General features: G+C 52.4%; 1 protein-coding gene across 2 annotated transcripts; it reads left to right on the forward strand.

The window, feature by feature from the left end:
• Positions 1–1,585: 1,585 nt before the first annotated feature.
• On the forward strand, positions 1,586–24,748 carry FGD2 (FYVE, RhoGEF and PH domain containing 2). Of its 2 annotated transcripts, XM_029945118.1 has the most exons (16): positions 1,589–1,844; positions 5,026–5,263; positions 7,319–7,399; positions 8,532–8,680; positions 10,472–10,628; positions 10,825–10,963; positions 11,485–11,543; positions 11,805–11,951; positions 12,570–12,662; positions 18,300–18,379; positions 18,550–18,580; positions 19,018–19,110; positions 19,716–19,847; positions 22,612–22,758; positions 23,880–24,026; positions 24,339–24,748. In XM_029945118.1, the coding sequence occupies exons 1-16, from the start codon at positions 1,780–1,782 to the stop codon at positions 24,552–24,554; spliced, it is 1,974 nt and encodes a 657-aa protein (XP_029800978.1). In that variant the 5' UTR covers positions 1,589–1,779; the 3' UTR covers positions 24,555–24,748. The 2 variants fall into 2 exon arrangements, with proteins under 2 accessions (XP_029800979.1, XP_029800978.1); XM_029945119.1 differs by lacking the exons at positions 23,880–24,026; positions 24,339–24,748 and adding an exon at positions 24,027–24,326 and having other exon boundaries at positions 1,586–1,844.
• The last annotated feature ends 634 nt before the right edge of the window (positions 24,749–25,382 follow it).

Consider the following 25,382-nt stretch of genomic DNA (forward strand, 5'->3'; position numbering starts at 1 on the left):
TTACTTCCTAAAAGCCCTATTTCCCCGATACAGACACATGGGGAGCTAGGGCTCAATAGATGAATTTTAGGGGGGGCACAATTCAGTCCATAGCAGATGACATTTATGAAGAATTGGCACTTTGAATGCTGACTAGGTAGTTGATTATATTGGAGAATTATTGGTAAATATCTCTTGGGGTATGATAATGGTAATATTGTTTTATATATATATACACACATGTATATAACATACATATGTATGCATATGCTGAATAATATTACCATGTGTGTACATATATACATATATAAAATCTCTTTATCTTTTAGATGCACCCCAAAATATTTATGGGTGCAATCGTCTGACATCTGGGATTTGTTCCAAAATGATAAGGGAGCATGGATGTGGCTGTGGATGAAGCAGTACTAGCCATGAGTTGATGGTTGTTAGGTCTGGGTTATAGGTTTTGGGAATGCATTATATTATTCTGCCTACTTTTGTATGTGTTCCAAATTCTCCATAATAAAAAGTAAAAACAAAAAGTGAAGAGGGTTAGTGAGGTTTAGGGCTGGGGGAGAAGCCAGAAGAAACTTCTAGAAAAAATTGCTCTGAGCTAGTGAGGCAAGTGGGTGTGTGAGGCCCCAGGGGTTTACAGGTACTGGAGCGTGAAGCTGTAGCAGCCACTTCGGATAACCAGGTGACTGAGGCCCAGTCCCCACTCTCCAGGACAAAGACAAATCTTGATGGAAAGCCCGGGTTCAGGACGAATGAGACTAGAACCCAGTGGGAGAGCCTTATAGAGCCAGTGAGGCTTGAAGAAGGGGAATGCAGGCAATCGGCCTTTTCTGTGGAAGGGCGGGAGACCAGATGGCAGAGGAGGCATCCGGCAGAGACCACCCAGCACGCCAAGACTGGGAAGTCTGGGGAAGACACAGCAAGACCATGGTCATCCAGGTGTCCAACCCAATCTTTGCTGGAATTGTAGGCCACTCATCTTTGCTCTGGAAATATGACTTCTTTTGTGTTCTTACTGGGTGACTCTGGGCAAGTTACTCAGTCTCTCTGATCCCCAGTTTTTTCTTCTGTAGAATAGGGATAGTAATAGGACCCACCTCATAAGGCTATTGTAGGATTAAAAGAGAAAATACTTGTAAAACATTAAAAAGAGTGCCCGAGTTAGTTATTATTGGAGTTTCAAGGAGGAAGCCACCCTCCCCTGGGGCAAGGAGGTGGAGACAGCAGTCAATAAAAGACCGAGACCAGTAGAGAACAGCACTGTACTCCTCCCTGCTAGACTTTCACAGGTTTGTGAGCTGTTTTTAATTTTTAAAAAAAGCTGTTTCCTCAAAGCAGTGAGCAGGTCAGATGCAGGAAAGAAGATGCAGAGAAGGTCCCAAGTACAATCCACTGGGCCTTATGAGAAAGTGTGGTTGGCCAAGATCAGCCAAGGGCTGGCTCCAGAAACTACCTTTGGACCCCACTCTCCCCTGGGGGTGGCCTCTGGAATGGGGTCTACAAGAGTGGAGGGTCAGACCGAGTGAGGGAGGGGTGGGGCCTGAGTGGGCTCCTCCCTCTGGAGGAAGCAAGGGCCTTTCCCTTTTGGGGCTGTGGCTCTGGGACCACTTCCTCCTTCTTACTCTGAAGCTGGAGGCAGGCCTCCTGAACCCTCTGGAAAGACAGGAGCACATTCTGGGATGTCTTAGCCGATCTGTGACCCAGGGTGGGGGCGGCTGAGGGTGCTGCTGGAGGCCTCCTTCCCTGCATCAGGGGTAGTTGAGGCCCACCCTGGAGGTCTGCAGAATGGAGCAAGAGAGAAAGAAGCTGGCATCTGTGTCCAGTCTGGTGACTGTGTTTGAGAACAGCAGGTATGGGGTGGTGGGGGTGGGAAGGGTCGCCAGGGCCGACTGGTAGCCTCCCTCTAGTTCCTCTACCTACCCTGGGCCCCCCCTCTGCCCACTGTCAGGCCCTGGAGCACAGGCTTTCCCAGTTTTCAGGCTGAGGATCAGGGCCAGGACTGCCGTGTGGCCTCACAGCAAGCAATTCTCTCTCTGGGCCCATCCTGGACACCTCCTCCTGTCTGAGCAGTGTCTGGGGTCCTCACAGCATCAGGCTGCATCAGCAGGCACCAGGAACTGGGCAGCGGTGAGAGTGTGTATGTCTATATATATATATTTTTTTTAATGTCTACTTACATACTTTGAGAGAGAGAGAGAGAGAGAGAGCACACATGCATGCAAGTGGGGTAGGGGAGGAAATAGAGGGAGAGAGAGATTCCCAAGCAGGCTGTGTGCTGTGAGCACCGAGCCTGACCCGGAGCTCCATCTCATAAACTGAGATCATGACCTGAGCCGAAACTAAAAGTCAGATGCTTATCGAACTGAGCCACCCAGGGGCCCCGAGAGTGTGTATATTGCTATGTTGGGGAGAGTCCAGTTGTGTGTAGTTATGAGCGAGCGTGGGTGGACCAAACAGTGTTTGGGCTGCAGGACTCCACCCATTGGAAATAGTAGCTAATACGTATCAAGCACTTACTCCTTATAAGTAGGACAACCATATAATTTATCATTCAACTCAGGGCACAATGAAAACTGAAAGTGGATGCCATTCACTTTTTTTTTTGGCGGAGAGGAGGGACAATAGGAAAAGCTGAGACTGTATCTGGCAAACCAGGATGTACCATCAGCCTACCTTTGGGGGCATTTTTCTATGTGATTTTTGTTACTGGTTTCATTTAATTATCTAACAGCCTCCAGAGAGTAGTTCTATTTCTATTCCCATCTTATAGATGATGGAAATTGATACAAAGAGAGGCAAGGAGGCTTAAAAGGCTTTAAGTTCACAGGTAGGGACTTCCATCTGAAGGGAAAATTTAAAAAGCTGGGCCAGATGTGTGGAGGTCATTGGTGGTCCTGGCAGTGGTGGGTGGTGGTGTGTGTGCATCTGTGTGTGACATTAATCTACTCTTCAGGGATTCCTTAAGCCCAGGGCTGGGTTAGGGAGTGTTGTAGGTAGCATCCTCTGGAAATAGACTCTCAGATAGAAGTTTGCTTCAGGGGATGGTTTTGGGAACAACACCGGTTGGGGTGAGAGACACAGCATTGGGAGAAGTTGAACTGTTTGCACTTGCAACAGGGGCAACAGATGCCCCTCAAGGTGTTCTACATGAGGCGAGTCAGTAGCTCTTTGTACCCTCCACATGGGCTAGTCGTTGGATGTGGACTTGACCTTGGATGAGGCAGTTGTCTTCCAAGGAGGGCAATTCCCACCAACAACCGGGGAGAAGAGCTCCTCAGTCCTGAAGGGGGTGGGGGTGGCACAACCCAGCACCACACAGGAACTGTAGCAGTCATGGGAGCCAAAAGAATGATCCATGCTGGGCCGATTTCTGTCTTTGGATGCTAAGCTCATGGAATTACTATAATGCCGGGTCACAGAAAATAGATATCCTGAGAGGAGCCTAGATTCTGTGCTGAGGGTACTCAGAGCAGACCAAGGCCTCTGTGGCCTTCAAGGTGGATGTGGAGTAGATGTGAACCTAGCAGGGCAGTTCAGCTGCCCGAGCCGGGGACCTTACCCTGATTCTCCCAGCATCCTTCGCCAAGCACGTTCTGTTCAGCACCAAGGACAGCTCCGGTCACCGCCTTCTGGGTCCCCCACCCCCACCAGCTGCCCCCTTCTGAGTGGGAAGAGAGCATCACCCCACTCCACACGCCAGGCTTGCCCAGTGGAGACGAGACCCTCAGCATGTGTGTTGTGCCCAGGCCACACAAGAGGAGGCAGCCCTCAGACCAGAATGGGGTCAGAGGATGCCTTGACTGCAGGGTGAGAGTCACCTCTTATCATGTGAGAGGCCCTGTGCCAGCACCCTTGGCTTTGGTTTTCTTGTGAGGTCTTCCAGCCCCTTAGCTGATCTGAAACTGAGGGGTGAAGAGGAAACAGAAGCTGGCCTGGGGCAGGCACTTGGAGGGAAATGCAGAAGCTGAAACCAAATGTAGAACAGAAAGCCTGAGGCCTAGCTATTTCCTCGGGTTGAGGAACCAGGCACTGAGGTGTGAGAGGAGGGTAGAGGAGCCCATGAGGAGCCACTGGGGTCTGGGTTCCAATCCTCTCTGCCACCGACCAGCTGAGTGACTTGGGGCAGACATGCTGACCCTCTGGGCCTGGTTCTTCTCCACTCAGGTGGGGAGGGGCAGTTTAGGGATCAGATGCCTGATCTGAATCCCACCTTTGCCAGCCCCTCGCTGCAAGTAACTTATGCTCTCTGCATAAGTTTCCTTAGCTGCAAAGCTGGGCCAATGAAAACCTTTCTCAGAGTTTGGAGATTTCGTACCTGTCTGGTCCTCCATTGCCCAGACTGTCTGTCTCATCACAAGCCTTTCCATACTGTGGGAATGGGCACAACCCAAATCATGGGGTACACTCGGCAAGGGTGATCTCTTTTATCTAAATAATTGAACCGGCCTGTAGACCCTATAGGTAAGATAACACACACAAAGATACCCTTCAAACGTTCATTCTTGGAGGAAAAAGGAAATGCGTCCAGGCTGTCTTCCCCCACTACCCACCCACTAGAGGTGTGGAAGGCACAGCTCCCATTGAAAAGCCCCAGCTTTAGCAGCTCTGCCCTCCCATTAGAGTGTTCCATGGCTCCCACCTTCTCTCCATGTACAAGTTACTAAGATTTTAGGGCCTTTCCTGCTGCAGAGACTTAAAACAGAGATGGGGTGTACAAGTGAGGGTGACCTGGGGCCACACTACATGCACAAAGAGGGGTTCCTTATTGCATTTTAAACAGGGAAGTATGTAGTTTCCAAGAAATCAAAACAAGTCTACGCTGACTCATTTTGAAGCTGGAGTTCCCTCCAAGAAGATGTTGGGAAAGAAGTGGATGTTTTACTTAGCACATTCCTCCTGCATGCCAGGCACTCAGGGGTCACTTCACACCTGTTACGTGCATTAATCACTCCTAAATTCCGGCCTGGGGAGTGCTATTCTTCTGCCTGCTTTACAGACAGGAAGCTCTCAGATCTGTTCTGTTCACTTCAGGACTTCAGGAGCAGCATCCAGCGTCTCCAAACTGGATGCTGAACATCACCACCCTGGGTGCAGGCTTCCCCCACCTGCAGAACCATGGACGGAGCCCGATGCTGAGGAGACCCTGGCCCTGGGGTCTGAGCCCAGGACGGTCAGCAGGAAGTACCTGAACTCTTTGAAGAACAAGCTGTCCAGTGGAGCCTGGAGGAAATCCTGCCAGCCTGGAACCCACCCTGGGCCGGGGACGCAGGTGCCTGAGGGCTGGAGCAGATGTGGGTTACTGGGGGGCCCCCTTCAGTGCCCTCCCCTAATTCTCTCCTAACCAAAACCAGCACTTCTCCAAGCAGGGGTCTTATGTCACCAGAGATCAGTTGAAAGCTAGATTCTACCCCCTTACCAGCCTTTGATTAAATGCCTACAGTGCATCCCACAGTTTCATTATTTCACATCCCCTTCACTGTATGAGTCTTTTTTTTTTTTAGAAAGGACTATTCTTTTTTTTTTAATTTTTTTAATGTTTTATTTATTTTTGATACAGAGAGAGACAGAGCATGAGAGGGGGAGGGGCAGAGAGAGAAGGAGACACAGAACCAGAAGCAGGCTCCAGGCTCTGAGCTAGCTGTCAGCACAGAGCCTGACACGGGGCTCGAACCCACGAATGTGAGATCTGACCTGAGCCGAAGTCAGAGGCTTAACCGACTGAGCCACCTAGGCGCCCCCCACTGTAGGAGTCTTTTAGGCAAGGATATTGAAACTCACACAGCTTAGGGGTGCCTTGGTGGCTCAGTGAGATGAGCATACAACTCTAGGGTTTTGGCTTAGGTCATGTTCCCAGCATCGTGGGATTGAGCCCAGCATTGGGCTCCAAGCTGAGTGTAGAGCCTGCTTAAAATTCTCTCTCTACCCACCCCCAACTCTGTCTCTCTAAAACAAAACAAAACAAAACAAAACAAAACAACAAAATAACCCCACAAAACTCAGATGGCTTAAAAACTTGTCCAAGGCCACTCAACTTGGAATAGTCTCCATTTTGTGAACCTAGTACCCTTCCCTGGAGTGGCCTCAGTTTACCCACTGCAAGAGGTAATAATCCCAAACTAGAGATAGAGATTCGTGCTGGTCCTACCCTTAGACTAAACCTGGACAGGTCACCTCCCTTTTCTGGATTTCAGCTTCCTGTCTGTGGAGTTCAAGGGCTAGGCTGCATAATACTGTGTCCCCTGGAGCCAGACTAAGTGATCACACCCCAGCTCTTCTGCTTCCTGTGTGACCTTGGGCAAAGCACTGTAGCCTCTTTGTGCCTCTTTCCTCATTTATAAAATGGAAATGGTGATCACAGTAGTATGTTGCAGTTACCAGTTGCTGCATAACAAAGCATCCCAAAATGTGGTGGCTGAATACGATTTATTATTTCTCACAATTTTGTGGGTTGACCAGAATGCTATGGATGGGTTTTCTATCCATCTTACTTGGGGTTTGTCTTAGTCAGTTTGGGCTGCCCTAACAAAATACCACAGATTGGGAGACTTAATGGAAATATATTTCCTTACAATTCTGGAGACTGGAAATCTAAGACCAGGGTGCTGGCAGGGTTGGTTTCTGGTGAAGCCTCTCGTCTTGCCTTATAGATGGTCGTCTTCTCACTGTGTCCTCATGCCGTGGTCTCCTGGCATCTGTCCCTCCTCTTATAAGGACACCTAATCCTCTTGGATTAGAACCTCACCCTTATGACTTTATTTAGCCATAATTATCTTCTCAAAAGCCCTATATCCAAATATAGTCATATTAGGGGTTATGGCTTCAAAATATGGGTTTGGGGAGGGGAGCATAATTCAATTCATAATAAGTTCTCTCACATGGCTGAAGTCCGATGGTGGCCGGGACTGGAATGCCCAGGATAACTCAGCTCTCAAGCCTGGCGCCTGGGCAGGGATGGTGGAAGGCTGGATTTAGCTGGGGGCTGGCACGGTGGGGCCCTGGTTCTCTCTATGTAGTCTCTGGGCCTCAGCGTGGCTTCTCTGTCAGTCAGACCTCCAGAAGTGGTGGCTCATGGTTCCCAAGACAGCATAAGCTTCTGGAAGCTTCCAGGCCTCTTACACCTGAGATCCAGAACTGGCACAACCTTATTCCTTCCCCATCCTTTGTTAAAGCGATCCTGGTGCCAGCCCAGATGCATTGTGGGAAGGCATGAGTGCTGGGAGGTGGGCATCCACTGAGCATCTTTGAAGACTACATCCGGTGTCCCTATTGGAGGAGGCCAAAGCTGTCTCTCTCCTTCTCCTTCTCCCCCTCAACCCCCATTCAGGAGCCAGAGGAAAAGAGGATCGTCCAGGAACTGCTGGAGACAGAGAAGGCCTATGTGGCACGCCTCCATCTGCTAGACCAGGTCAGTGGCCAGAATACCACCCCATCCTGCCCTGAGCGCCAGCACCGGGTCTCTTCACCCCACCCCTGCTCTCCCTTCTCTACACCTCACCAGAGCAGAGAGTTAGGACCTGGGATTTGATTCTCAGACCTTCAGTCCCCGTTGGCTGAAGTTAGGGCAGAAATCAAGATTGAGTGTATTAATGCGACCTGCCATTCCACCCCCAGTGCCAGGGCTGGCCCCACGTGGAGCCGAGTGCACACATCCTTCCAGGCCCCACACAGCATCCTCATTTGTCACCCCGACACTCGACACCCTCACCGTTATTATCCCTTCACACTTTCAAATATGCATGGGTGGTTCAGTCAGTTAAGTGGCCGACTTCGGCTCAGGTCATGATCTCATGGTTTGTGGGTTTGAGTCTCGCATCAGGCTGTGCTGTCAGCTTGGAGCCTGGAGCCTGCTCCAGATTCTGTGTCTCCCTCTTTCTCTGCCCCTTCCCCATTCATGTTCTGTTGCTGTCTTAATAATAAATAAACATTAAAAATTTAAAAAAAGAAGAAGCCCCAAACAAGAAGGTTAAATATTTGGACATCAGGAGTGGGATCTTTTTTTTTTTTTAAGTTTATTTTTACTTATTTTGAGAGAGAAAGTGCAAGTGGGGGAGGGGTAGAGAGAGACAGGGTGGAGAGGACCCCATGCAGGGGTCCTATCAGTGCTATCAGTGCAGAGCCGGATGTGAGGCTCAGTCTCACCAACTGTGAGACCACGACTTCAGTCGAAGTTAAGAGTCAGACGCTCCACTGACTGAGCCACCCAGGTGCCCCAGGAGCAGGATCTTTAGTGTGGTGAGGTCAGAGACGTTGACAGATGCAAGATGGGCCCATTTCTGACACTCATCAGCTGCCAGCCTCTCTGGCCAACTGTCTGAGTCTCTAGGCCTTCATTTGCCCGTCTGTAAAGTGGCCAGAATACAACCCTTCCTATCTTCTGAGGTTGTTTTGAGGATGAGGGCAGACTGAAGAGGTGAAAGCATTCAGTAACCTAGCTGAGGGGCTCCGTAAAGCCCCTGGGCTGTGCTTGTCTCCCCCGGGTGGCTGTGTGGGTGGCTCTTCTCTGCCACAGGCTCAGTGACCCATGGTGGTGGCTGTAGGTGTTCTTCCAGGAGCTGCTGAGGGAGGCCCGCAGCAGCAAGGCCTTCCCCGAGGACGTGGTCAGGCTCATCTTCTCCAACATCTCCTCCATCTACCAGTTCCACGCACAATTCTTCCTCCCAGAGCTGCAGCGGCGGTTGGATGATTGGTGAGGTCCACAACTGAGCCCTGAGTCCCCCCACCCCACCTCTGACCACAGCCCTGGCCAGGTCAGGGTGCAGCCCCAGGGGCACAAGGTTTGGCCCTTAGGTGCCTGCCCTTCCTGTGTGGCCGGGACAGTCTCCTCTTCTGGGCTTGGTCTGTGTCTGTCTTCGGAGTAAGGGGCTTGGACAGATGAGTGCTGAGAGGCTGTGTGTGTGTGTGTGTGTGTGTGTGTGTGTGTGTGTGTGTGTGTGTGTATGTCCGTGTGTCCTGGGGAAGGGGATGGGTCCGGTCCTCCCGATGCTGAGTGACTTTGGAGGCAGTGGGAATAGCCCATGCTAGCGGAGGACTTCCTGCATGCTTAGCCTTGGGCTTCACACCTATTTCTACTTTCACCTACATTACTATTATTATTACCTATTACTATCATACCTTTTACTGTTACTATGACTCATTTAATCTTCCAATCAGTCTGCTATGTGATCATGGTTATGCAAGAAACTGCCTTTGTTTTCAGAGATTACCACTGTAGCATTTGGTGATGAAATTACTTGCTTTATATATTTTGCCAAAGCAATGCTATGATATCTGGGATGTCCTTTAAAATTCTTCAGCAGAGAGGAATGTCCATAATTGTTAAATCTAGTGATAGACATATAGGGGTTCATTATTTTTTTAATGTTTTTACTTTATATTTGAAAGAGAGACAGAGCATGAGCAGGGCAGGGGCACAGAGAGAGGGAGACGCAGAATCTGAAGCAGGCTCCAGGCTCTGAGCTGTCAGCACAGAACCTGACTCAGGACCCGAACTCACGGACTATGAAATCATGACCTGAGCCAAAGTCAGACACTTAATTGACTGAGCCACCCAGGTGCCCCTATAGGGGTTCATTATGATATTCTTTTTAGTTTATGGTTGCTCAAAGTTTTTCACAATGAAATGTTGGTTTATGTGTGATTTTTTTTTAATGTTTATTTATTTTTGAGAGAAAGAGAGACAGAGCATAAATGAGGGAGGGGCAGACAGAGAGAGAGAAACAGAATCTGAAGCAGGCTCCAGGCTCTGAGCTGTCAGCACAGAGCCTGACGCAGGGCTCAAACCCACAAACTTGAGATCATGACCTGAGCCGAAGTTGGACACTTACCCGACTGAACCATCCAGGTGCCCTGTGTGTTTGTTTTTTTTTTTTTCAAAGACAACCCTATGGCTACCATCATTCCCCTTATTTTCCAGTGGGAAAATGAAGGGACAGAGAGGTTAGGTGACTTGTCCAAGAACACACACCTAGAGGAAGTGAAACAGTCAGGAATCAAACTCAGGGAGGCCAGATCGTGGCCCCTCACTGCTCTGCTGTAACAGTCCCTGGGCTGACCTTTGGGCCCTACCACAGGATGACCCTGGATACATTCTTATCTCCTGAGCCTCAATTTCCTCATCTCTAAGATGGGCTAGTGACCATCCCTTGCATAGTTAAATGAGATGAGATGTGTCGTGCTTTGAGCAGTGCTTGGCATGTGGCCCTCGCTCAAGTGGTTACTGGATACGAGTTGTGGGCCCAGCACTGTGCGGGTCTCTGGGGTGGAAGAGAAAGCGTCTGCTCTCAGGGGCTCAAAACCTAAGGGAGGTTGGACCTTACACGTTCGGGCAAGGATGACATGTGCCCGTGTCCCTGCACCCAGAAGTGCAGCGAAGAGACTGTTCTGGGGAGTTCTGAGAGCCTGGTCTCGCCTGACCCTGCCTGAAGTCAAGAGAGGGGGTCCTCAGGCTGAAGGCAGCACTTCGGTGGCCCTCTTGCAGGACAGCCACCCCCCGTATCGGCGACGTGATCCAGAAACTGGCCCCATTCCTGAAGATGTACAGTGAGTATGTCAAGAACTTTGAGCGAGCTGCTGAACTGCTGGCCACCTGGACTGACAAGTCTACCCTATTCCAGGACGTGATCACCCGCATTCAGGTGAGATTGGGTGAGGGGCCGGGCAGAACCTGCATTGCCACCCCCAGTGTGCCCTGGCTCAGTTTCCCTGAGTGATTCCGACCATCTCCAGGCTCAGCTGTTTGCACACGCGCCAGCACCTGTGAGCCTCGGGGCGGCCTGCCCGCCCTCCTCCATGCTCGCCTCCACACCCTTCCTCTCTGCATCTCTCCCCAAGAACAGCGAGGCCTCCGGCAGCCTGACTCTGCAGCACCACATGCTGGAGCCTGTGCAGAGAATCCCGCGCTACGAGCTGCTGCTCAAGGAATACCTCCAGAAGCTGCCAGCCCAGGCTCCAGACCGGGCGGATGCTCAGAGTGAGGACACCCCCCGGAAATCCAGGGGGCCTGGGGAGGCCTGAGCTTGGAATGACTATCCGATCTCAACACTGATTATCACACCTTCTTAAACATCATCTACACCATTAGCCTCTCTCTTTTTTTTTGTAGACATCAAGGCCAAGAGAGATCAAGTGACTTGCCCAAGGTCACACAGCCAGAAAGGGGCAGGGGTGGGACTGAAGCGATGCCCATATTATGCCAAAGTCCATGGTCTTTCCACAGCAGCCTCTGGGTCTGACTTGGTTTGGCAAGCCATGAGAATCATGGAAGCCCAGCGCCTAAGCCCTGTCTACACTGGCTTCCAGTCTCTCCACTCTGGGTGGGACATGGCCCCCGTGATCCAAACATATCATGTGCCAGGCTACACGGTCAGGGCCACTCCTATGGTCACTCACGGTAGACCCCCTAGGCCACTTTGTTTGGCCTCAAGGACTTCCTGCCTCAGCCCCCAGCCCCCAATTTTCAGGAGATAACTCTGGCCCTGCGCCCCCCTTCAGAAGCGCTCGACATGATCTTCTCAGCCGCTCAGCACTCCAACGCGGCCATCACTGAGATGGTGAGCAGCCAGCCCTCATGGTGGGGTAGGGGGAGCAGCAGAGTCCGTGGGGGCCCTGTACCTCCTCCCTGCAACTCTCAGCCTCCCCCCAGCCCACCCAGATCTCCATCTGCTCATCCCCTGATCCCACCCCGTGACACCTGGCCCACTGCTGTCCTTCCCCTCACATCCCATCCCAGTCCACACAAGGCAAACCTTCTAGAAGCAGGGGGGCCCTGCCCGGCTCTGGCTGAGGCTGCCCCCCCCCCCCCCCCGTCCCAGGAGCGGCTCCAGGACCTGTGGGAAGTGTACCAGCGCCTTGGCCTTGAGGACGACATAGTAGACCCCTCCAACACGCTGCTCCGGGAAGGCCCTGTCCTCAAGATCTCCTTTCGCCGCAGTGACCCCATGGAGCGCTACCTTTTCTTGGTAGGGGGATGCTGGGGGACCCACCCCACACGGGGAGGGAGGTCCCGGGGCCCCGCTGCCCCAGGTCCTGCCTGCCTGGTGTCTACCTGGTGCCTGTCCTTCCCGGATTTGGCATCCAGGTGATTTGGGACAGATCACTTGCGGAGTTTCTCAGACACGCCCTAGGAAGCAACAGTCAGATTTTGAACCCAGGCCATTTGGTTCCAAACTCTGAAGTATTAACCTGTGCTCTAGGGAACGCATGGCAGGAAGGAATTGGGTTACTGCTAAAAACTGCCCAGATTTACACTGAGGAAGCCAGGGAGTCGCCTGGAAATCCGGAAACTGGTCCTGCCTGGAGGTCTGGGGGAGGGAGCCGTAACTTCTCCTAAGCCCTCGCCGCCCCCCTCCCCCCCGAGTCCCCATTAGAAAGTCCTTGTAAGTTTGATGCCCAAAGATATGACAGCCCTTCAATGACAGTCCTAGTTGGATTAGGGGCCAGACGACCCCTTTATCATCACACCTGTGACTCCCGTGAGCCGCCCAGAGTAGGGTGAGAGGGGAGGGAGACCCAGTGCGGCTCTGCCCCCCTTCCTGCCCCTCACTGCGCTTGCGCTCACCGTGCTGTGTCTCCTGCAGTTCAACAACATGCTGTTGTACTGCGTGCCCAAGGTCATCCAGGTGGGCGCCCACTTCCAGGTGAGGACCCGCATCGACGTGGCCGGGATGAAGGTGAGTGGCAGGTGCCCCGGCCAAGGTCAGGCTTCATCCCAAAGGTGGGATCGAGTATGAGGAATACCAGGAAGGACCATGCTGCGTTCTCAGTCCAGGAGCCTTAATCTAGCAGGTCCTGGGCCACTGGGAGGTGGGAAAGTTTGGGGTTGGAGGTCTCCCATGTGGGCTCCCGTAGGCCTGGCCCACTTTTTAGGGGCAGTGCCCACCCCAGCCTGGCCTCACTCGGCTTTCCCTACCCTCTACACCTGTGCTTTGAAAACTTTAATACAAGCACAAATCCTCTGGGAGTGTTGTTAAAATGCAGGTCCGGATTCAGTAGGTCCGGGGTGGGGCCCTCCCAGGTGATGCTGCTGCCCAGGGTCCACAGGCCAACCTAGGAGTTGTAAGGGTCCATGCTGTCAGCTCAGCTACTGGATCGTGTACCTCCCCATCCAGAGGTGGCCACAAATGAGCGAGGACGGTGGCTCATATTGTCCCATGGACTGGGCCCCACATTATCCCATCAGATTCTCCAGCATCCCTACAGTGTAGGGACTGTTATTTCCCCCTTGAAATTTTGATTTTTCCTTTTAAAAATAACTTTCATTACTTTTTTAAAATTTATTTTTTAAGTTTACATCCAAGTGAGTTAGCATGTAGTGCAACAACGGTTTCAGGAGTAGATTCCTTAATGCCCCTCACCCACTGAACCCGTCTCCCCTCCCACAGCCCCTCCAGCAACCCTCTCTTTATTCTCCATAATTAAGAGACTATTCTGTTTTGACCCCCTTCCTGTTTTTATATTAATTTTGCTTCCTTCCCTTATGTTCATCTGTTCTGTGTCTTAAAGTCCTCATATGAGTGAAGTCATATGATATTTGTCTTTCTCTGACTAATTTCGCTTAACACGGTACCTTCTAGTTCCATCCACATAGTTGCAAATGGCAAGATTTCATTCTTTTTGATTGCTGAGTATTACTCCATCATATATAAATACATCTTCTTTATCCATTCATCCGTCGATGGACATTTGGGCTGTCTCCGTACTTTGGCTATTGTTGATAGTGCTGCTATAGACATTGGGCTGCATGTGCCCAATGCACAGCACTCCTGTATCCCTTGGATAAATACCTAGTAGTGCAATTGCTGGGTCATAGGATAGTTCTATTTTTAATTTAAAAAATGTTTTAATGTTTATTTATTTTTGAGAGAGAGCATGAATGGGAGAATGGCATAGTGAAAGGGAGACACTGAATCTGAAGCAGCCTCCAGGATCTGAGCTGTCAGCTCAGAGCTTGACTCGGGGCTTGAACTCACAAACTGTGAGATCATGACCTGAGCCGAAGTTGGATGCTTAACCAACTGAGCCACCCAGGTGCCTCCATTTTTAATCTTTTGAAGAACCTCTATTTGCATTCCCACCAGCAGTGCCTCCATTTTCAATCTTTTGAAGAACCTCAGTTTGCATTCCCACCAGCAGTGCAAAAGAGATCCTCTTTCTCCGCATCCTCGGCAACATCTGTTGTTGCCGGAGTTGTTAGTGTTAGCCATTCTGATGGGTGTGGGGAGGTATCTCACTGTGGTTTTGATATGTATTTCCCTGATGACGAGTGATGTTGAACATTTTTTCATGTGTCTGTTGGCCATCTGGATGTCTTCTTTAAGGAAGTGTCTGTTCATGTCTTTAGCCTATTTCTTCACTGGAGTCTTTGTTTTTTGGGTGTTGAGTTTGAGAAGTTCTTTATAGATGTTGGATACTAACCCTTTATCTGATATGTTTGCAAATATCTTCTCCCATCCTGTCAATTGCCTTTAGTTTTGCTGATTGTTTCCTTTGCTGTGCAGAAGCTTTTTATTTTGATGAGGTCCCAATAGTTCATTTTTGCTTTTGTTTCCCTTGCCTCTGGAGACCTTTTGAGTCGTCAGAATGTCCCAGAGGCTGGGGTACATGCAGGCTTGTGTGTCTGGGAGCCTTGGTGAGTCAGACTGGGAGAGGCATATTTAAGGAGAATAACAGACAGACAGAAATGGAGACAGGCAGCCCTGTCTCAGGGCTGGCAGAGACCCAGGCATAGAAAAAGAGAGGCAGGGATTGACAGAAAAGCCAAGAAATAGAGAGGCCAAAGCAGAGTCATAAAGAGAAAAAACACGGAGAGAGGACCGAGAGCGTCAGACCCTTAGAGAATGTGTTGAGGGGTCAGTATGCACTGGGTGTCTGTCAGTCCGGCTGAGAACATTCCCTGCACGGTGTGTCTGATGTTCCATTGGTGCACCACACCTTCTCCTGACTGGCTCAGGCCGGGCAGGCGCAGAGCTATCTACCTGCCACGTTCTGTGCAGGAACCATTTTCTGAGTCTGAAATCTAAAGGCAGGTCTGGCCTTTGATCACCATGATGGCTCCCGCTGGCCTATGACAGATTCTCCCCAAGGTCTTAGTTGGTCCTAATGATGTGCCATCCTGGGAAGAAGGAAGGGATAAAAGCACATACATTCCCAGAGTCTCCATGTACAACTGTGCAGGTTGGGCACTGTACAAGTATACTTCTAAGATGAGCAAACCTCATCTGGGTTGTTTATTTACAATTCTTTTTTTCTAAGCTTGTATTTATTTATTTTTGAGAGACAGGTGGGGGAGGGGCAGAGAGAGAGGGAGAGAGAGAATCCCAACCAGGCCAGTGCAGAGCTCACTCTCACAAACCTCAAACTTGTGACCTGAGCCGAAATCAAGAGTCAGACTGCTCAACAGGCAGAGCCACCCAGGTGCCCCTTTATTTACAATTCTGACTGTCCGGCAGATGGCAGTCAAGCGTCTTGTTCTAACAAAACCTGAATATTATGCCAGTTTGCCAACAGATGTCAGTAAAGTGTTTTGAAGATGGGGTCTTTTTCTAATTAGCACAAAGACACTGTGTGGGTTAGCGGGGCCCAAACCGGCCAGTCCTAGGGAGTGGTTGACACTGGGCACAGTGGAGCCTGGGAACTTCCTCCAGAAGCTTTTGTTTTTTAAATTTTTTAAAAAGTTTATTTATTTTTGAGAGGCAGCAAGAGAAAATGAGAGAGAAAGAGAGACAGAGACAGAGAGTGAGCAGGGGAGGGCAGAGAGAGGGAGACACAGGATCAGAAGAAGGCTCCAGGCTCTGAGCTGTCAGCACAGAGCCTGATGCGGGGCTCGAACCCACGAACTGAGATCATAACCTGAGCTTAAGTTGGATGCCTAACCGACTGAGCCACCCAGGCGCCCCCTCCAGAAGCTTCCATCCTGCCCCTCTTCAGAGGTGATCCTGGATCCTCAGGTCATGAACTCCCCTCAGTTCCCCCTTTTCTACTTAAAGCATCATACTTCTTATCATCTCTGGACCCCAAGCCTTAGATCTATCCCCTTTCCCCCCCTCCCTCTCTCTCACCAATTAGTCATGGAGTCTTGTCAGATTTCCCAATATCGCCCCCCAGGGAGGAACGTTTTCTCATCACAGGTGCAGGCAGGGCCATCTTCTGGTTGGGGCTTTCTCAAACCCCTCTCTGCGCAGGAGCTGCTCCAGGTATGAACCCTTGGGGCCTCCCCGTTGCCATGAGTTCCCGTCTGAACCACATCAGGCCCCCTCTAGAGGGAACGGACTGATTGCTGTGGGCCTGAGGGTAAAGCAGGCCTAACATGGGGCAGGATGTAGTCAGAGTGAGTGTTCTCTGGGTTGCGGTGGGCCACCCTGAAAGTGTGCGAAAGCCTGGTCACCACATACACGGCTGGGAGCCAGCGGAGAGTCTCAAATGTCAGTGAAACAACAAGGTTCTGCTACACTAGGGTTCTTGTCTGTGCCTTAGTTTCCCTTTGTGACTCCCTCTTCCACACTGCCTGGAAGAGGTCTGTGCTTGCAAGACTCCGGGAGTGGTGTGGGAATAGACGGGGGTAGAAACCCCCTGAATTTGAATACTCATTCTACCCCATAGATGCTGTGTGAGCTCAGGCGGGTCTCCCACCTTCTCTGTGTCTCCATCTCCACATCTCCTAAAGGAAGGTGATAACATCTCTCTCTCTCTCCCAAGATTACTGTGAAGATTTCCTTTAAGTTTTTAATACAGGGGCGCCTGAGTGGCTCAGTCAGTTAAGCGCCCGGCTTCTGCTCATGTCATGATCTCATGGTTTGTGGGTTTGAGCCCCGCATCAGGTTCTGTGCTGACAGCCCAGAGCCTGGATCCTGTTTCAGATTCTGTGTCTCCCTCTCTCTCTGCCCCTCCCCTACTCGTGTTCTGTCTCTCTCTGTCTCAAAAATAAATAAACATTAAAAAAATTTTTTTTAAGTTTTTATTACAGATATTTTTGAGCTGAGAAGGTAGCACAATGAACCTCTGTCTGCTCATCAGCCGGTTTCAACAACTGTCAACCCCAAACCAGTCTTGTTTCCTCAGGATCCTCCTTCCTAATCTGCCTTCTACTGGATTATTTAAGAGCAAATCTCAGATGCATAATCATTTTACCTACAAACACTTCAGTATGTGTCTGAAAGAGAAAGGACTCTCTTCTTTTTGCCATAAGAGGTGACAACAGTACTATTATCACATCTAACAAGTGAATAATAATTATTTAATAATATTAAGATCCTTTGGTTTTCTTTGTCTCATAAAAGTCTCCTCACAGCCGATCTGTTTGAATCGTTTGTGACAAGTGTCTTACATCTCTTCTAATCCATTACACATCCTTTTCCTTTTTTCTCCTTTATTAATTGAAGAAACCAGCTCATTCTCTGAGAGCGTTTCTCAGTCAGGATTTTGCTGATTGCATCCCTGTGGTGTCATTCAACGTGTCCCACGGTCCCCCGTATCTCTTGTAAACTGGCGGATAGCCTAGAGGTCTGACCAGATTCAGCTATGCAGGACTGTCGCTGTCTGTCGCTGTCCTCGCGAGGCTCGTAGAGGCTAATTGTTAGGGTGAATCGGGGGCATTCGCTGTTGTGCCCATAAAAAGAGAACAGGTATGGAGAAGCCCTGAGCTCAGTGGCCAGCACATAGCAAGTGCTGGCTGGCAGCCTTCACAATGACCTTGGACCTGTGGGGTTCTGGACAAGGGGACAGTGAAAGACAGGAAGTGGGGGTCTGCTGGATCTATGTATTGGGCAACCAATGTCTTCATTCACTGTGGGGGGTAGAGGCTCTTATTCTAGGCCTTAGGTCTGCTCTTGAAAAAGCTGTGGCTCTTGATTTTGGCTCAAGTCAGGGTCTCACACTTCGTGGGATCGAGCCCTGCATCGGGCTCTGCACGGCTAGCGTGGAGCCTGCTTGTGATTTTCTCTCTCCCTCTGTTCCTACCCTGGTGGTTCATACTCTAAATAAATAAGCTTAAAAAAAGAAAAGAAAAAGAAAAAGGAAAAAGCTGTGTCCCCAAACCCAATTTATGACCCAATTTGTGCTTTTGATGAGTCTTTGGTGAGGAACCGTCACTCCTACCTCACACTGCGCCCACTTAGCTGCTGCTGCAATTCCAGGAGCCTTGCGGCCTGGTTCCCGGGGCCTGTGCCTGGCTCCGCGGGCTTAGGGAGGCCGTGGACAGGGTTCTGATCCCTGTCCCTTGGGCACCATCCACCTCCATCCACCCGGCAGTGTCTTGGAGGGCAGGGCGGGACAAACCTGAGTGAATCGTCTCCCTCCGAACCCCGAACCAGGTACGGGAGCTGACGGATGCGGAGTTCCCCCACTCCTTCCTGGTGTCCGGGAAGCAGCGCACCCTGGAGCTGCAAGCCCGGTAGGCATGGAGCGAGGTCGGGTGGGGGAGGGGGGAAGAAACAGGGGTGGAGCGGGGCGGTGGGGGGAGAGAGGGGTGGGGGAGGGAGGAGCAGGGGGAGGGGTGGGGGCGGAGCCGGCGGGAACTGGGAGGGGCTGCTCTCCTCAACACCTGTGTTGCTTTCTGAGCAGGTCCCAGGAGGAAATGATTTCCTGGATGCAGGTATCAGAACGTTCCAGGGCCCCTAAGATTCTGACCCCGCACTACCCACCCAGGCTGAGGGGGACGGTGGGGTGCGTGTACATGCTCATGGTGGGGGAAAAGTCGATGTGTGAGTGTGTGTGCGCCCCGCTGCTCCCTGTGCCTTCTCAGAAGTCAATCTGGGGTAGTTTGGAATCAGATCTGGGTTCAGATCTTGCTGCCTTTCACTGCCTAGCTGGGTGGCCTTGGGCAAGCCACTTAATGTCCCTGAGCCTCAGTTTTCTCATCTGTAATCTGGGGTTAATAGTCTCTCCTCCCTTGAGTCAGCCAGTGTGTGCTTAGAATCCAGCACCAGGCACTCAGTAGGCTTTCAGCAGTGTCTGTGGACAGTGTGGATGGATGGACAGATGAGCAGACCCTCCCCGCCACCCCCCTAACCACCTCCCGTGCCCCCTCAGGCCTGCCAAGCAGCCATTGACCAAATCGAGAAGCGGAACGAAACCTTCAAGGCTGCGGTCCAGGGGCCTGAGGGAGACACCCAGGAGCAGGAGGTAAATGAAGACTGCATCCCTCACTCGAGCCACCAGCCTCACACATGCTTATTGCCTCTCTTTGCTCTGCCCGGCCCAGCTGGGAGGGCAGGGCAGTGTCACCCGTCAGGAGTGATTCAAAGGGACCAGGGAAATCCCACCCACCCCGACATCAGAGACTCAGGGCCAACAGCTCTCCCATTTCCAAAACATTCCTTGGGGAAACTCTATGCAGCCATCCCTAGTAAGGATTCCACATCCCCGCGGCTAGGGCTGTGGGGTGGTACAGGTCTGGGTTGATGGTGCCTGAGAAATGTAAGACCGAGAGGAGGTGGGGGGTGCGGTGGGAGAGGGAGAGTGTCAGTGACTTGATTTCTAATCTGAGGTCTAAACTCTGGCTGGCTGGGTGTCTTTGCTGAGTCCCTTGACCCCTCTGGGCCTCAGTTTCCTCCCCTGTAAAAGGGGAGTAATAGGGACTGACCTACCATCGAGTCAGTTTGGTTAGCATCAAGCCGCCGGGAAGCACAGCACGCGCAGTCCCTGCCACCAGCAGGTGGCTAGAGGGCCCCAGGGTGTGGCCAGAAGGGGCGGGAGGCTCATGAAGTGCGCCCCCTACTGCCCAACAGCTGCAATCTGAGGAGCTGGGCCTCCGGGCACCTCAGTGGGTCCGGGACAAGATGGTGACCATGTGCATGCGCTGCAAGGAGCCCTTCAACGCCCTGACGCGCCGCCGCCACCACTGCCGAGCCTGCGGCTACGTGAGTCGTCCCGCCGCCACCCCTGCCTCCACGCGTCTCTCTTCTGCCTCCACCCTCCGGTCCCAGCCCAGGGTCCTTCTCCCCTCCCTGCCAACTCCACCAGCTCACACCCCTGCAACCCTGAAGCATCAGGACACTCCCCAGAGCTGGCCCTGCTAGCTCATCTGTTCTTACCACCATTTCCTGAGAGCCCCAGACCCAGGACAGGGGCTCCCATTCCAGGTGGGGCGTCCACACCCCTCAGCCCCTCTCAGGCCTGGGACCCACCGCCACAGCAGCTTCATGCCAGTCTTTCCTGTCTTCTTGGCTGACCCTGGCTGACTGTCCCCTCCTCTCCTGGCAAGTCCTGGGTGCTCCAGCACCGGGCCAGCTCTGTTCCTCACCGGGCCTCAGTTTTCTCACCTGTACAGTGGGGATTATAAGACCTACCTCCGGGGTGGTAGTGAGGACTCAGCAAAGAAGGGTCAGTGCCTTCCCTCTCCTCTCCTTTCCCTCCTCACCAGCTCAGGCTCAGAGGAGCAGCCACCCGCTGACTGAGGAAGAGACCTGTCCACTCCTCTTACCGCCCTGGCAGGGTTATCCGAGCCAGATGTTGCGTTGCTTTATAAGTACCTGCTGTACTTGAGCTGTTCTCTGTTGGCATCACGACCCCCTCCATTTACTCTGCAAACAGAGAAGCCCTTTATGACCTCAGTCTTTAATGACCTCCAGAGGACAGGAGACAAGCCTGGCAGGTTGGGGCCGGTCGGGGAGGTGTCCCCAAAATGCATTAAACAGCAAATGGGACACAAAGGAAATCTCTAGGACTGGGAACACACCTGGGTTCAGATGTCCGTGACAAGTTCTATCAGAGCCGAATGGAAAGGATCTGGGGATTAGCTACTGTTCTCGGTGATTCACGCCTGTCGAGAAGGGTTGGGTCCATTCACACTTGCAACTTTGTAAGTACTTCCTCAAAAATGAAAAATCGTGAAGGAACACAAAGAGGCACAAAAAATAACAATACTCATGCACCTGCCTTCAAGGTATGTGGAAGAAATAATATTCGGACAAAAAAAAAAAAGGAAACCTATGATCCTTGATTATTGTGGATGGGAAAACAAGACTAGCCACAGAGGTCGTTATGGGGAACTTCGGGGAAATTTGGTCACAAGCCATCTATAGATAGTCCTATTGTATCAATGCGAAATTTCCCGAGTGTGAGCATGACATTGTGCACAGGCAGGAAAATGCCCTTGCTTTTAGGAGACACCAGCTACATACTTGAGGGTGTGGTGTCATGAGGACTGTAATTTATACTCAAATGATTCAGAAAGAAACACGTATATCTATATAGAGAGAGATAAAGTCAATACGGCAAAAATGTGAACAATTGGTGAGTGTGATGGGGGCAGTATCAAGTGTTATTTGTCTGTAGGTTTGAAATTTATCTGTAGGTTTGAAATTTTTCAAAATAAAAAGCTGGTGGAGGAGAAAATAAATTCACACTCACAGGATAAACAATTTAAATCTCAGTAAATTAAAATACCCCCAAGGTAGTTGAAGCCCCCCGGTGTGGGGCTGTGTGAGATCCCCTTGGCCCAATTTTGGGGTTTCTCATGCCCGCGCCTACCTTTGTATTCTGTGAGTCATCCTTTCGGTGGTTTGGGCGCCCAGTTTCTGCCTCCCCACCTGCCAGACAGGAATCCTGGAGAGGGTGGGGCAGGCCAGGCGTTCAGTGGGCCCCTCCCAGGCCACATGCTGTGCTGGGCACCCAGAGGAGCCCCCTCGTCTCCGTGCCTGGCCCCCCACTTCTAATCCCACATCCTGGGCTCACTGTGACACCTCAGTCCCCCTGGAGGTTACATCCCGCAGCACCCGTGTTTCTCTCCGAGTCTTGTCACGCCTTTCTCCTGGCCTCCCCAGCACAAGCCGCGCTGGCCTGCCTGGGGGCCTCCTCCGTGCTGGGCTCGGGGCAGCCCCGCTCCACAGAGCACACGTGGTGGGTCCTCCTGGCCAAAACAACCAGCCCATCATTTTTATATTAAAACATGCTTGACTCTAGGATGCAGTGGAATGCACAGTGTGCGCGGATCTTAAAACTAAACACTAGGGGCGCCTGGGTGGCTCAGTCGGTTAAGCCTCCAACTTCGGCTCAGGTCAGATCTCACGTTCGTGGGTTCAAGCCCCGCGTCAGGCTCTGTGCTGACAGCTAGCTCAGAGCCTGGAGCCTGCTTCCATGTCTGTGTCTCCTTCTCTCTCTCTGCCCCTCCCCCTCTCATGCTCTGTCTCTCTCTGTATCAAAAAGTAAATAAAACATAAAAAAAAAAACTAAACACTAAACCATGGGACTTTAAATACCTGTCCCGGATGTGGAGGGCCAGCCCGGTGGTCCCGGGCAAGTCACCGCCCTCTTGCTGTCAGGAGGGGATGACAGCCCCAGCCCTTCACCCCGTGGGGTGGTGGGAGAACCAGGTGAGATGCAGAGGGGAGGGAGAGCTTGGAGAAGCGAGTTAGCTGCAGTGGGGACCTGCCTTTGAGCTTCCAGCGGAGGTTGGGGGGGAGCCTGGAGCCTGAGCTCTCTCCCCCACCCACCGGGTGCTTGGCCTCCAAGCCGCTGGGACTCTGCCAGCACAGGGGACCACCTGTCTCTGCCTCCATCCCTCTCCCGATACTTGCTTTGTCTTCCTCCTGTCCCTGGTTGCTCTCACGCCCCCACCTCCCAGGCCAAGGACCCCCACCTCTCACCTTGGGCACCAAGCCCCTCCTGCTCATCCTCCCCCAGGTGGTGTGTGCCAAGTGCTCTGACTACCGGGCTGAGCTCAAATACGATGACAACAGGCCCAATCGAGTCTGCCTCCACTGCTACACCTTCCTCACCGGCAGCGTGCTCCCGGAGGACAAGGCCGACAGGAGGCAGGGCATCCTGGAGGTGAGGGCCAGGGACCTGCACTGGCAGCTGTGCGGGCGCCCACCTCGTGCTGGTGCTGTCCTCCGTGCAGAAGGACCAGCAGCTGCGGTCACACTTCCCAGCCTTCTCTCAGCTCACGGCCCCGCCCCACCTCCCCCAGCAAACAGAGCCAGGGCTGTTTCCAAACGGAAGCAAACTTTGGCTCTGGGCTGTCATCCGGACTCTCCAGCTGTCCTCTGGCCCCATCGAATGATCACAAGGACCTCTCTGCACAGTTCCCATCTGTATCCCCGTGCCCTGCCCCAGCAGTCTCAGGAGGTGAAGAGAGCCGGTGTCACTGATCCCATTTCACAGACGGGAAAACTGAGGCTTCATGGGGCAGACTGGAAACTCCATTCTAAGTGGAAGGGACTTCAGGGACCCGTCCCAGAGAGGCAACTTACCCAAGGTCACCCAGCAAGTTGGGGGGTAGCTCTCTGGCCTCTGGCGCATAGGTTCTCTCTGCTGCCTTGGGGCTGGTTGAGCCCCTCTCCACACCCACAGGTGCTCGCCCCACTGCTCCCTCACTGCAGGTCAGCATTTATGTGGCGCCAGCTGTGTTCCTTCCTGCTACCAATAGAGTGTTACCCAGCCTGGACGCGGCTACCACTGTCCCTCTGCCTCTCCCTGGTTAAAGGCCAGGTTGACATCCCACTGTCCCAGGGAGGTGGGAGAACCCCCACCCCGGCCCCCCGCCTTCCAGCTGAACACAGCTACCAGTTTTCAAGGTGGTTCCCTTCCGTGGGCCTCTGCCCGCATTCCAGTCTTCCCCACCCCCTGCTCACGCCTTCCCTGCCCAGCAGGCCACACGGCCCACTCCCTTTTCAGGCCCCAGTTCTGTTCCCGGGGGCAACTCACAGGTGAGAAGCCCCTCCTAGCACCTGCCCTGAGCTCCGGCTGGCTAGCTCTGGACCGCAGCCCTGCCACTGACCCGCCAGGTGACCACAGGCCCACGAGGATGGGACGTCTCAGGCTCAGGGGCAAACAAGCCCTCCTTACAGGGTTGCTGCAAGGATTTGAAATTGTGACTGTCAAGCCCCCAAACCAATGTCTGTCACGCAGCGGACGCTCTGTTCCCTGACAGCCTCTCTCTCCGGTTGTAGAAAGGGTCCGCCGCAGGGTCCGCGCAGAGCCTAATGTGCAGCTTCCTGCACCTGGTGGGGGACAAGTGGGGCAAGAGCGGCCCCCGGGGCTGGTGTGTGATCCCCCAGGATGACCCCCTCGTCCTCTACATCTACGCTGCCCCTCAGGTAATGGCACCACCACCTCCCAGACCGTGGCCTTCTCCCTGTATGTGTGCGGGGGAGCAGTGGGTATTGTCGGCGGAGCCCTAGCGAGGACGTTGCTTCCCTCCAGTCAGGGTTAGTGGCTTTCAGAGCTGGGCCCAGACCCTGTCCAGCGGGTGGCCTGTCCTCCTCTGCCTGGAGGCCCTCCCAGCAGTCTACCTACTTCGTGGGTGTTTGGGGAGGTGAGAGGTAGGGTTGTGGCTGTCACCTTCACATTGGCCGTCTGAGCCATTGGGGCTGGGGACAGCTGCGCACGGCTCTCTCTTCCCCTTCCAGGACGTGCGGGCTCACACCTCCATCCCCCTGCTGGGCTACCAGGTGACCGCTGGGACCCAGGCAGACCCCCGCGTCTTCCAGCTGCACCAGTCAGGCCAGCTCTATGCTTTCAAGGCTGAAACTGAGGAGCTGAGGGACCGCTGGGTGAAGGCCATGGAGCGGGCGGCCAGTGGCTGGAGCCCCAGGGGCCCCAATGATGGGGACCTGTCTGACTGACCCACAGCTGGCCACTCTCCCCTTCGGCCTCTGTGGTCCACCATTCTAAGCCGAGCTTTCAAATAGCTGATTTCCAGGAACGCCTGGCTGGCTCAGTCTATAGAGCACGCAGCTCTCCATCTCAGGGGTATAAGTTTGAGCCCCACGTTGGGTATAGAGATTACTTAAAAAAAAATAAACTTTGAAAAAACAAACAAACGAACGACCAATTTCCAGTCATTGGTGCCCAGATTGTGGTGTCTTGATTTGGGATCCAGAAAACGTGGGTCTATTTCTTTGGGGAGGTTGTAACCCAGCATCCCTGTTTGCCCAAGGGCTGAGGGGGTTCCTGGGACATAGGACTTAACAGTGCTAAAGCCTGGAAAGTCCCAGATAACCCAGGACTGTTGATCACCACTATGGTTCTCAGCCTGGCCTGTACATTAGCAGCACTTGGGGAGCTTTAAAACTTACCAGTAAAGGAGCGCCTGGCTGGCTCAGTCTGCTAAGTGTCCAACATTGGTTTAGGTCATGATCTCGCAATTCATGAGTTCGAGCCCTACATCAGGCTCTGTGCTGATGGCTCAGAGCCTGGAGCCTGCTTCGGATTCTGTGTCTCCCTTTCTTTCTGCCCGCCCCTGTTCATGCTCTTTCTCTCTCTGTCTCTCAAAAATAAATAAATGTTAAAAAAATTTTTTTAAATACCAATGAAAAAATAAATATAAAAATAAACTAGAGTTGGGGCACCTGGGTGGCTCAGTCCGACTTCGGCTCAGGTCATGATCTCACAGTTAGTGGGTTTGAGCCTTGCATTGGGCTCTGTGCTGACAACTGACAGCCTGGAGCCTG

This window comes from Suricata suricatta, chromosome 7, assembly GCF_006229205.1.
Source record: "Suricata suricatta isolate VVHF042 chromosome 7, meerkat_22Aug2017_6uvM2_HiC, whole genome shotgun sequence".
NCBI lineage: Eukaryota > Metazoa > Chordata > Mammalia > Carnivora > Herpestidae > Suricata > Suricata suricatta.

What these genes read in the sequence shown, in the direction of transcription:
- FGD2 (XM_029945118.1), top strand. Translation starts at nt 1,780, where the DNA reads ATGGAGCAAGAGAGAAAGAAGCTGGCATCTGTGTCCAGTCTGGTGACT. An exon ending in ACCCTGGGCCGGGGACGCAG is followed by an intron (nt 5,264 to 7,318) that starts GTGCCTGAGGGC and finishes ACCCCCATTCAG; the next exon opens with GAGCCAGAGGAAAAGAGGAT. An exon ending in TCGACGTGGCCGGGATGAAG is followed by an intron (nt 12,663 to 18,299) that starts GTGAGTGGCAGG and finishes ACCCCGAACCAG; the next exon opens with GTACGGGAGCTGACGGATGC.